The following is a 12,820-nucleotide window of genomic DNA, read 5'->3' on the forward strand; positions in this document are numbered from 1 at the left end:
AAGCAATATCTCTTATGAACACAGGTACAAAAATTCTAAACAAAATTTAGCCATTGAATCCAACAATATAGTAAAAGCATAATATGCCTTGTCCAAATGGAGTTTATTCCAGGAATACAGGGCTGGTTTAACATTCTAAAATCCATCAATGTAATTCACTATATTAATTAATCAACCTAAAAATAAAGATCATATGATCATATGATCATCTCAATAGAGAAAAAGCTATTCATTCTTCTTTTTTGGTGACAAAGATTTGCCCTGAGCTAACATCTGTGCCAATCTTGCTCTATTTTTCATATGTAGAGCACCACCACAGCATGACATGATGAGTGATGTATGTCTGCATCTGGGAACTGAACCCACAAACCTGGTCCACCAAAGTGGAGCACATAGGACTTTGCCACTATGCCATGGGGCCAGCCCTCAAAACATTCATTCTTGATAAAAGTGCTCAGCAAACTAGAAATAGAAGGGAACTATTTAAACCTAATAGAGGGCATCTACAAAAAGCCTATATGTAGCATTATATCAATAGGAAAAAACTTTGCAGTACTTTTGCTGTACTTTTTCTGTAAAGTACCAGACAGTAAATATGCTAGACTTTGCATGCCACATACGTTCTGTTACATATGCATCTTTGTTTTTGTTTTGTTTTATATAACTCATTAAAAACATTTAAAAAAAAATTCGTAGCTCACAGACTCCATAAAAACAGACCACAGGCCCTATTTGACCTATGAGCCATACTGTGCTGACTACTGGTCCGTAGGTCTATATAAAAAGCCAACAGAATCTATGAAAACTCTTGGAGAACTAATAAGGAAGTTTAGCAATTTTTAAGGATACAAAATCAGTATACAAAACTCAATTACATGTCCATATACTAGCAATGAACAACCATAAATTGAATTAAAATAACAATACCATTCATAGTAGCATCAAAGATATAAATTATCTAAAAGGGTTAATCTCCATAATATACAAAGAACTCACACGGCTTAACAACAAAAAAACAAACAACCCGATCAAAAAATGGGCAGAGGACATGAACAGACATTTCTCAAAAGAAGATATAAATATGGCCAATAGACACATGAAAAGATGTTCATCATTGCTAATCATCAGGGAAATGCAAATCAAAACTAACTAAGATATCACCTTACACCCGTTAGATTGGCAAAAACATCCAAAACTAAGAGCGACAAATGTTGGAGAGGTTGTGGAGAAAAAGGAACCCTCATACACTGTTGGTGGGAATGCAAACTAGTACAGCCACTATGGAAAACAGTATGGAGATTTCTCAAAAAGTTAAAAATAGAAATACCCTATGACCCAGCCATCCCATTACTGGGTATCTATCCTAAGAACCTGAAATCAGAAATCCCAAGAGTCCCTTGCACCCCTATGTTCATCGCAGCATTATTTACAATAGCCAAGACGTGGAACCAACCTACATGCCCAGAAACTGATGATTGGATAAAGAAGATATGGTATATACACACAATGGAATACTACTCAGCCATAAAAAAAAGACAAAATTGGCCCATTCGCATCAACATGGATGGACCTCTGGGTATTATGTTAAGTGAAATAAGCCAGTCAGAGAAAGACGAACTCTATAGGACTCCACTCATAGGTGGAAGTTAACATATTGACAAGGAGATCTGATCGGTGGTTACCAGGGAAAAGGGGGGGTGGGGGGAGGGCACAAAGGGGGAAGAGGTGTACCCACAACATGACTAACAATAATGTACCACTGAAATCTCACAAGGTTGTAATCTATCATAACATTAATTAATAAAAAAAATCAGAAAAAAAAATATATAAATTATCTAGGGATAAATCTGGCAGAAAACTTGAAAGACATGTACACTGAAAAACTACATAATGTTCATGACAGAAATTAACAATGACACAAATAATTAGAGAGATACACCTTATTAATGGGTTAAAGGACTCATTATTGTTAAGATGTAATTTTTCATTGAATTGATCTACAGATTCAATATAATCCCAATAAAAATCCCAGCAGGATTTTATTGTAGAAATTGACAAACTGATAATAAAATTCATATGGAAATGCACAGGACTTAGAATAGCCAAAAGAACTGTGGAAAACAAAACAAATTTGAAGGGCTAACACTACTGTTTTCAAGAATTATTAAAGCTAGAATAATTACAACATTGTGATATTGATATAAAGTTAGACAAAAAGATCAGTGGAACAGAATACAGAGTTTAGAAATAAACCCATACATGATTGACCACATATGTTCAACTGATTTTTCACAAATGCACAAAAGCAATGCAGTGAAAAAAGATTTTTCAACTAATGGTGCCAGAGCAATTTATCATCCATATATAAAAAACAAAGGTAGACTAGGATGCGCACAACATACAACCTTTAAAAACTAACTCAAAATGGATCATAGACCTAAAATGTAAAACCTAAAACTATAAAACTTTCAGAAGAAAACATAGATGAAACTTCTGTGACCTTATGATAGACAAAGATTTTTTAGCTACCACACCGAAAGCATGATCCATAAGAGAATAAATAGATTAATTGGATTTCATTAAAATTAAAAATTACTGCTATTCAGACACTGGTAAGACAATGAAAAGATAAGCCACAGATTGGAAGAAAGTCTTTGCAAAACATATGATAAAGGATTTATGACAAGAATATAGGAAGAACTCCCACAATCAATATTAGGAAAACTTAAAACTCAACAAGAACAAAAAGGACAAAAGATTAACAAGATATGCAGATGAAAAATAAGCACATGAAACGATGCTCAAAATAATTAACCATTAGAGAAATACAAATTAAAATCACAATGAATACCACTACACAACAATTAGAATGGCTAAAGACAGGTGGCTCCAGATCCTAAGGCTAGAATTCTCACACACTGCTAGTAGGAATATAAAGTGTTACAACTACTTTGTAAAAACAGTGCAGCAATTTCTTAAAAAGTTAAATATGCACCTATCATGTGATCTATTCATTCCAATCCTAGGTATTTATCCAAGCAAATGTATGTCCATATAAAGACTTGTATGCGAATGTTCAAAATGTGCATAGTAACTTTTATTTGTACTAGCCAAAAACTAGAACAACTCAAATGTCCGTCAGTGGATGAATGGATAAACCAATTGTGCCATCTTCTTTAGTGGAATACCGCTCCTGTTATCAACGTTTTTCTTTGTGTGCTCTAGGTAAATAACACTTTTTTAAGTCTTCCACTGTCACAGAGATGGAAAAAAGAGATTTTTCAAAATGTATCAACTTATATTATTGAAAAGTAGGCATAATAGCTGCCAAATCTTTTTGGCACATCATCAAGTAGAACTAGATAAGGACTGTGATATTGTACTTTTAAATTAAACCATAAAGCATGTCTCCATCTGCAATTTAAATCTTGCTTATTCCATTTACAAAATCAAGAGGTAATCACAGTGTTTATAACAAAAACGTTGTGACAGTCACATGCATAATTATATCGGGTTTACATCTAATTTGTGTTCTAAAGAATATTCAAAAATATAACTGCCACATGGATCAGGGACATCCTGTAAAGGACAGTCTCAGTAGTTTCTTTTTACAAAAGAAATGAACATAAAATTGGGGTAAAATTTATTTTTTCCTTTTCAACATTCATAACTTGGTGAGTGACCAAAACAACTTGCTTAAATGCATGCACAAAATTAGAGAAATTAATAACCATTTGGCTAATCAATGTTTCTCTTTTTTACAGTGGAAATATTCGAAATGTCATCCCTTACACTAAAGGAGCCTCCTGCTCTATGTGTGCAGCAGGAGACACTTGTGCAAAGAAGCTCTGCTGTAAGCCAAAGGGAAAAATAACCATCACATTCTGTTTGGAGAACAAATTCACTATATTTTAAAATTTGGCTACGTAAGCTTATAGAGAATTTATGGGCAAGATTTGATTGCTGCTATATGATACAAATTATTTGTCATAAATTATCATATTTAAACTCAGATGGCCCCTCCCTTCTTCCCTGATTATTTCCCCTCTCAGGCTAAAGGACAGGAAGGAGGCAGGCAGAACTGATGGAGTTTGCTGCTGCACTCAAAACAGCGATCGGTTGAAGTGTTTCTTATCTGTGTTTTCTTCCATCCACCTGCTTTTATTTCTTGTTACTAAAATAGTGACTCATTCAGAAGCAATACATTAGTGTCCAAATTAATTGTGATTTATAACTATGTTTCTCTTTCATCACCGGCCTTTAGTTTTCAGAACAGAGTTACTTTTTAAGGATAAGTGTGTAAATTCTTGATTGAGGACAGAGTGAGATGGGTGAAGAGTGGAGATGATTTGAAAATTGTTCAAAAAAAAGGTGGTGCCATGAAAGAAGACAGACACAAAAAATGCATATTAATTCCATTTCTGCAAAGTTCAAAATCATGAAAACGCATCTACATCTGGAGCCAGGATACTGGTTACCTTTAGAGAGGAAAGAGGAGTTAGTAATTAGATGAGGATGCCAAGGACTTTCTGGACCTATGCTGTAGTTCCCCAGGTGTGCTCACTTTGTAGTAATTCATCAATCTTTCCATTTATGAGGTATGCATGTTTCTATATTCATACATTTCAATTACGGAATGAATTGTAAGTATGGTCCCTCTAATTTCAGATTTCAAAGAATTTTTAAAAATAAATTTGTTGTCTATCTTGTATTTGCAAACTAATGTTTTCCAGTCAAGGGATATAAAGACAACAATGGTGCACTATTTTTTCACCTCGCCTTCCTGCCTGGTATCTAAACCACCATCATTTTCCACCTGAACTAGTGGTCTCCCACTTCTCTTTCTACTTAAAACTGTTTTACATAAAGAAAATCAGATCAAATAACGTCTTTTCTTAAAATTCATCACTTGCTTCTTACTGCAGTTGAAGACACGCCTGACTCTACACCCCGTGGCTGACAAGCCCAGCGTCTCTGTCTCTGGTCTCTCTCTCCTATTGTATTTTTTGTTATCCTCTCTTTGACATAGTAAGCTCCATCATCTCTACCTCCCAACATTCCAACCTCCTTCTAAAAAGTCCAGCATGCAGATCACCTGTGGGTCTGTTTCTAGTTTCAGGACTGTTTTGTTTTCCCTTGGTTTTGGTAATATGCTCTGTTTCTTCGTGTGGTGAATTGTCTTTAAAGACAGCTGCCAACAATTTCTCCCCTCCTTTACACACAAGCCCCTCCTCCCATCAGGAAGGGACACTGTTTCTCCTCCCCTGGAATAAGGACCTGATAATTGTGTCGGTTCTGGGCCTGGCCTTTAAGAGACCTGGCAGCTCTGGCTTTTGCTGTTAGAAGCCCCCCAGCACGTTAAGAAATCCATGCTCTCCTGCTGGAGATGTCACACTGAGAAAAGCCCTGGAGAGGAGAGGTCATTTTTCTGTTTCAACCCCGAATGAGTTCTGGCTAAGTGCAGCCATGTCGTTGAACCCTGATGACACTACATATAGCAGAGGAATCTCCTAGTAGAGCCAGCCAACCCAGGTCATTGTGAGAAATAATAATTTTTATTCTTTTAAGCCACTAAGTCTTGGATTTGTTTCACAGCAGTAGATTTTGGAAATACTTGGTGTGCCTAGTAAGTTTTTATTAAACGCTTAACAACATGTGTAAAACAAAAATGTAGAGTGTTCTGCCTTTTCCTCTGCTGAACAGTAGAGTCAGGGGTGTTCACCTTAATCCAAACGGAATTCAGTTGAGGCTGGTTAGAATTTATGTAAGGTTCCGTCTACCTCTGTTCGCCCCTGTTCCACAGGTGTAGACTTCTGGGGCTTACCACGGAAAGACTGGTGTGTTCATTGTTGCCTTTCCCTGGTGGGTTCTGAACCCAAATCCTTACTGCTTTAGCATGCAGAAATTACTGAAAAATCTGCTTTGATTTCCAGAGGTTTTCAGCCTAGTGTTTTAGCCTCCTGCCCCCGACAGCTTCAAAATTAAACACACAGCTTGAGTGCAAAATGGGCATCTCTTGGGCTCATTTCTTCCACCTCTACCCCTCAGCCGGATCTTGAACTATGCAATTCTCCAATTATATCTCTCTAGCCCTGCAAGGCCAGCAAAAGCTCTGCTGATTTCTCTGTTTTCCGGAAATTGACCTCTGCCTAGGCAAAGACCAGATTTTCAGCTCTAGTCCTGGGCCCAGAAAAAACAAATGGCCCCAGGAAAAGAATAGCTTTCATAACATCAGCCCACCTCTCCAAGGATCTCCTAATCTGAAATCTTGATCCTCTAGTCTTTGTTGCTTTAGCACTCTTAAACATTGTTTTGTTTTATGTTATATGGATTTTCTAGCTGTGCTTGATGAGAGCTTTTATCTGTCATAAAAGACTCCATCCTGGAGACTGAAGCAGCTGTTGACAGTGGGTCTCCCAGACAGTACCCACAAGCTGCAGAGGCTGCAATAAAGCTTTGATACCTGGTAGCAGGTGTTTCCCTGACTTGTTCCTTTCCCAAATTATTTGGCTAATCTTGGCCCTTTGCTTTTGCATATTAATGTTAAGGTAAACTTATCAATTCCACAGAAGACCTGGAAATTTTGGTTGGAATTACATTGAATTTATAGATAAATTTGGGAAGAATTAGCATCTTTAGCACATTGACTATTTCCATTAATAAAGATGCTTTATTCTGGCTTTTTAAACATTTTCAGTTAAGTTTTGAAATGTTCTCAGTAAAGGTCTTAGACATCAAATTAGATTCCTTGGTAACAGGTATTTGTTGCTATTATAAATGGTGTTTTAAAATTATGTTTCCTAATTGGTTTCTGCTGATTTATAGAAATATACATTATTTTTATATCAGTCTACTATCCAGGAATCTTACTGAATTCTCTTATTATTTCTAATGATTTGTTGATTCTCATGGATTTTCTATAATGACAATCATGTTATTTGTAAAAAATGCAAGTCTTGTTCTTTCTTCTGATCTTTGTCAGTTATTTATTTTACTAATATTAATAGTGAATCTTCCAGTGCAATGTTGATCATGAGCTATAATAGTAGATACCATTCTCTTGTTCCTGACTTTAAAAATAGTGTTTCACCATTATGCATATTTGCTTTAGATAGTTTTTAATGAATCCTCACTGCCAGGTTATGGAAGTTTTCTCTTTTCCTTGTTTTTCTATGAGCTTTTATCTTGAATGAAAGTTTATCAGATTTTTTTTCTGCCTCTCTTGAAATGATCCCCAATTTTTTTTCCTTTAGTGTTTTAATGCTTTAAACTACATCAAAAGATTTCCCTTTTTTTGGAAACCATTTTAGAAGTAATACTGTGCAACTTTAATTTTTAAAAATTTAGTTGTGCTTTAAATCCCACATTGAGTAAATACAATTTTTTTCAATATTGGTCCATTTCACTAATATTTTCAAATTATTGTATTACAAATAATATTGTATACAAATAAATAATATTGTAAAGAGGTAGGTACATGCTGGTTTTTTAATTTTTAAAATCTGTCTTTTATCATATTCTATTTCCTGTTTCCATTTTTTATTTATAACTTCCCTTGTTATTATTTTAAACCACTTTATTGAAGTATAATTGACTTATAAAAAGCTGTACATGTGTTTAATGTATACAACTTAACCAATGAGATTTATACTTTCATATGGGTATCAGGAGTCAAGTGATGGCTCAGTAATCCAAATTTAAACTGTTCTTTCATTACCATGATAAATCCAATTTGGTCATGAGGTTTCTTTTATAGATTGCTAGATTTCTGTTAACATTTTACTTATAATTTTTGCATTTAATTTTAAAATTATGACTGGTCTGTAATTTTCCTTCTTCATTTCTCCTAATATGATTTTGACTGCAAGATTGAAGTTGTCTCATAAAAGAAGTTGAAAGTTGGCAACATTACTTCTTTTAACATTTTGGTTACAATTTTTGTAAGATTCCGATTATTTATTTTTTTAATGTCTGGGAGAAGTTTTCTGTAAAATGATTTTGCTCTGGTTTGTATGTGTATGTGTTTGTAGATTTTTAATTACCAATTTAATTTCTTTAAATGTTCTATGAGGGGCTGGCACGGTGGTGTAGTGGTTAGTTCGGCATGCTCCGCTTCGGCAGCCTAAAGTTTGAGGGTTCAGATCCCAGACCTACACTGTTCATCTAGCCATGCTGTGGTGGAAATCCACATAGAAAATAGAGGAGGATTGGCACAGATGTTAGCTCAGGGCCAAACTTTCTCAAGCAAAAATAAATAAATAAATGTTATGTGAAATTCAGGTTCTGAGTGAAAATTGGCAAATTTCTGTTTTATTCAAGTTTTAATGAAATTCTCTTATCTTTTTATCTCTGTTCTATGTTCCATTTGTTTAAGTCCTATGACTTTTGGTTTGTGCCTTTCCTCTTTTTTGTCCATCATTTTCTATAGAAAGCCAACTTTTAACTGTGTTAACTTCTTTTTTTTTCTTTTTGTTTTGTTTTGTTTTTTTGAGGAAGGTTAGCCCTGAGCTAACATCTGCTGCCAATCCTTCTCTTTTTGCTGAGGAAGCCTGGCCCTGTGCTAACATCCGTGCCCATCTTCCTCTACTTTATGTGTGGGATGCCTACCACAGCATGGCCTAGAAAACGGTGCGTAGATCTGAACCTGGGATCTGAACCAGTGAACCCTGGGCCGCTGAAGCAGGGCTTGCAAACTTAACCACTGCACCACCTGGCTGGCCCCTGTTAACTTCTTTTTTGAGGAGATGTAACATAATGGTTAAATGTTTAGACCTGGAGTCAGATTGCTTAACTCAGGAGGTGACTAAGAGAATTAGTATGATAAATCATACAAAGTGATTTGAGCCCCAAATAAAGTAAGTGCTCAGTAAATTTTAGCTATTATTATAGTTAAGTTCCTCATTATTTTCTATCATTGACCCAGTTTATTTTTTTCATAGCATGAATCACTCTCTGAAATGATCATTTTTATTTATGTATCTGAGTTTTAAATTGATGATAGATTTTCTTCCTTCACTTTTCTTTTAGGAAAAGAACTTTATTATTTCCTGATAACCATACAGACATAGTAGTCACTCAAAAAATGAGTACATGAATGAAAAAAAATGAAATAAATGAATTTCTAACAAATCTCAGGGTCCTGTTAAAATGGCAAATAAGGGAGAAAAATATGATGGGAGAAAGATGTAAAGCAAAGTGTGGAGCAAGGGCCACTGCAGAAATGAACAAGACGTTTAATGAAGGGCTCTGCATATCCAAAACTCAACAAGAAAGAATTATGTTCTTTTTCAAAAACTTTAAATGGGCATGGCAGAGGGCCAAAAATAGAGTTAACTACTGTGTATACTTCTGCCTCTTTTAGGCTTTTGTGCCTTCAATAGAAGAGGCACTCTAGAAATATTTGTGGGCATGACATTGCTGGCAGTGGGCATCTGAGATTTTTAAGTCCTGTGGGATTTGAGGAGGAAGCTTTCACTTACTTAAGGTAAAAAGCCAAACGAAGTTTCCTAAGCTGATTATCTTGTTCAAAAAGTCAGACAAGTAAGTAAATGCTTCTAATTTTATATTATTTTTTCTATTTTAGATAATAAAGAACGTGACAAACTTCAAAGTATGTATCAAAATATTTCAGTGTTGATTCAGTTACTTTCTCTCCTTGAAACTACGTTGAGCTCTTAACTGTTGTGTTTTACCGACAGAGTATCCCAACTGGAAACCACCTGGGGAAGCACCTCCTCAGACAGCGTATAAACTATTGTACCTAATTATTGTTCTTCCAAGAATAGTTTAACTGTTATTTACATACAAGAGAAATTCGAAAGACACAACAATAAAGGAACTAAATGGCTCAATGTAACTCTCATCGGTTTAATTATTAAGACTTCTGAACTCCTGTCTCATCTAAATGTAATGCCTTTTATTGAGGTAACATTGCTTTATAACAATATGTTAATTTCGGGTGTACATCATTATATTTCAACTTCTGTATAGATTACAGTGTGTTCACCACCAAAATTCTAGTTGCCATCCATCACCGCACAAATGTGCCCCTGTACCCCTTTTGCCCTCTCCCCACCCCCCTTCCCCTCTGGTAACCACCAATCTGTCCTCTGTATCTGTGTGTTAGCTAGTTTCTTTGTTTGCTTATCTTCCACATACAAGTGAAATCATATGGCATTTGACTTTCTCCATCTGACTTATTTCACTTAGCATAATACCTTCAAGGTCCATCCATGTTGTTGCAATGACAATATCTCATTGTTTTTAAGGCTGAGTAGTATTCCATTGTATATATATGCTATAGCTATTCATCTATTCATTCATCTATTGATGGGCACTTAGGTTGTTTCCAAGTCTTGGCTATTGTGAATAATGCTGACATGAACATAGGGGTGCAAATAACTTTTCAAATTAGTGTTTTTGTTTACTTTGGATAAATACCCAGAAGTAGAATAGTAGAATATGGTAGTTCTATTTCTAATTTTTTGAGGAATCTCCATTGTGGCTGAACCAATTTACATTCCCAACAGCAGTGTATAAGAGTTCCCTTTTCTCCACATCTTCTCCAACACTTGTTCCTTCTTGTCTTCTTAATGAAAGCCATTCTAAAAGGCATGAGGTGATATTTCATTATGGTTTTGATTTGCATTTCCCTAATAATTAGAGATGTTAAACATCTTTTCATGTGCCTGTTGGCCATCTATATGTCATCTCTGGAAAAATGTTCAGATCCTCTGCCCATTTTTTAGTTGGGTTGTTGTTGTGTTGTATGACTTCTTTATAGATTTTGAATATTAACCCCTTATCAAATAGATGATTTGCAATTATCTTCTCCCAACTGGTAGGTTGTCTTTTCGATTTGTTGATGGTTTCCCTTGCTATGCAGAAGCTTTTAAGTTTGATGTAGTCCCATTTGTTTATATTTTCTTTTGTTTTCCTTGCCTGAGGAGACATATTCAAAAAGATGCTGCTCAGACTGATGTTAAAGAGATTGAAACAGTAATCAAAAATCTCCCCAAAAACAGAAGTCCAGGACCAGATGGCTTCTCTGATGTATTCTACCGGACATTCAAAGAAGAATTAATAGCTATCCTTCTCAAAGTCTTTCAAAAAATTGAAGAGGATATGACACTTCCTAACTCATTTTACAATGCCACCATTACCCTGATATGAAAGCCAGACAAGGACAACACAAAGAAGGAAAATTACAGACCAATATCGCTCATAACTATAGATGCAAAATTCCTCAGCAAAATATTAGCAAATTGAATACAACAATACATTAAAAGGATCATACACCATAATCAAGTGGGATTTATTCCAGGGATGTAAGGATGGTTCAACATCTGCAAATCAGTCAATGTGATACACCAGATTAACAAAATGAAGGAAAAAATCACATAAGCATCTCAATAGATGCAGAGAAAGCATTCAACAAGATACAGCATCCATTTATTACAAAAGCTCTCAATAAAATGTGTATGGAAGGAAAGCACCTCAACATAATAAAGGCCATATATGAGAAATTGAGAGATAACATCATTCTCAATGGGGAAAAACTGAAAGCTATCCTTCTGAGAACAGGAACAAGACAAGCATGCCTACTCTTGCCGCTCTTATTTAACATAGTATTGGAAGGTCTAGCCAGAGCCATTAGGCAAGAAAAAGAAATAAAATGTCTCCAGATTGGAAAAGAAGAAGTAAAATTTTCACTATTTGTGGATGACATGATTGTATGTATCAAAAGCCCTAAGAACCCACCAAAAATCTATTAGAAATAGTTAACAAATATAGTGAAGTTGCAGGGTACACAATCAACATACAAAAATCAGTTGTATTTCTATACACTAACAACGAATTAGCAGAAAGAGAAATCAAGAATACAATCCCATTTACAATCACAACAAAAAGAATAAAATATCTAGGAATAATTTAACTAAGGAGGTGAGAGAACTGTACACTGAAAATTGTAAGACGTTATTGAAAGAAATAAAAGAAAACACAAAGAAATGGAAAGATATTTTGTGTCCGTGGATTTGAAGAATCAACATAGTTAAAATGTCCATATTCGCTAAAGCAATCTATAGATTCAATGCTATCCTTATCAGAATCCCAATGATATTTTTACTGGAAATAGAACAAAGAATCCTAAAATTTACATAGAACAGTAAAAGACTCTGAATACCCAAAGCAATCTTGAGTAAAAAGAACAAAGTTGGAGGTATCACACTCCCTGATTTCAAAATATACTATGAAGCTATAGTAATCAAAATAGCATGGTACTGGCACAAAAACAGACACACAGATCAATGGACCAGAGTTGAGATACCAGAAATAAACCCACATATCTATGGACAACCAATTTTTGACAAGGGAGCCAAAAACAGATAATGGAGAAAGGAAAGTCTCTTCAATAAATGGTGTTGGGAGAACTGGACAGCCACATGCAAAAGACTGAAAGTAGACCACTATCTTATATCATACACAAGAATTAACTCAAAATGGATTAGAGACTTGACTGTAAGACCTGTAACCATAAAATGAGAAGGAAATGTAGGAGAACTGGAAAACAAATGATAAAATGGAAGCATTAAGCCCTCATATATTGATAATCACCCTAAATGTAAATGGTTTGAATTCTCCAATAAAAAGACGTAGAATGGCCAGATGGATTAAAAAACAAGATTCAACAATATGCTGCCTCCAGGAAACACATAGCAGCTCTAATGACAGATACAGGCTCAGAGTGAAGGGATGGAAGATGATACTCCAAGATAATGGCAAACAAAAGAAAGCCGGTATCACAATACTTATATCAGAC

General features: G+C 35.1%; 1 protein-coding gene across 1 annotated transcript in view; it reads left to right on the forward strand.

Annotated features, from left to right (window-relative positions):
- GLIPR1L1 (GLIPR1 like 1) overlaps window positions 1-9,853 on the forward strand; it is a 38,584-nt gene extending 28,731 nt beyond the window's left edge. The window contains exons 4-6 of the mRNA XM_008544406.2: window positions 3,765-3,853; window positions 9,584-9,610; window positions 9,699-9,853. Of these exons, the coding sequence (XP_008542628.2) occupies window positions 3,765-3,853; window positions 9,584-9,610; window positions 9,699-9,790 (208 nt within the window). The 3' untranslated portion in view covers window positions 9,791-9,853. The remainder of the gene's footprint in view (window positions 1-3,764; window positions 3,854-9,583; window positions 9,611-9,698) is intronic.
- Window positions 9,854-12,820: the final 2,967 nt, after the last annotated feature.

The sequence above is a fragment of the Equus przewalskii genome, chromosome 29, assembly GCF_037783145.1.
Source record: "Equus przewalskii isolate Varuska chromosome 29, EquPr2, whole genome shotgun sequence".
NCBI lineage: Eukaryota > Metazoa > Chordata > Mammalia > Perissodactyla > Equidae > Equus > Equus przewalskii.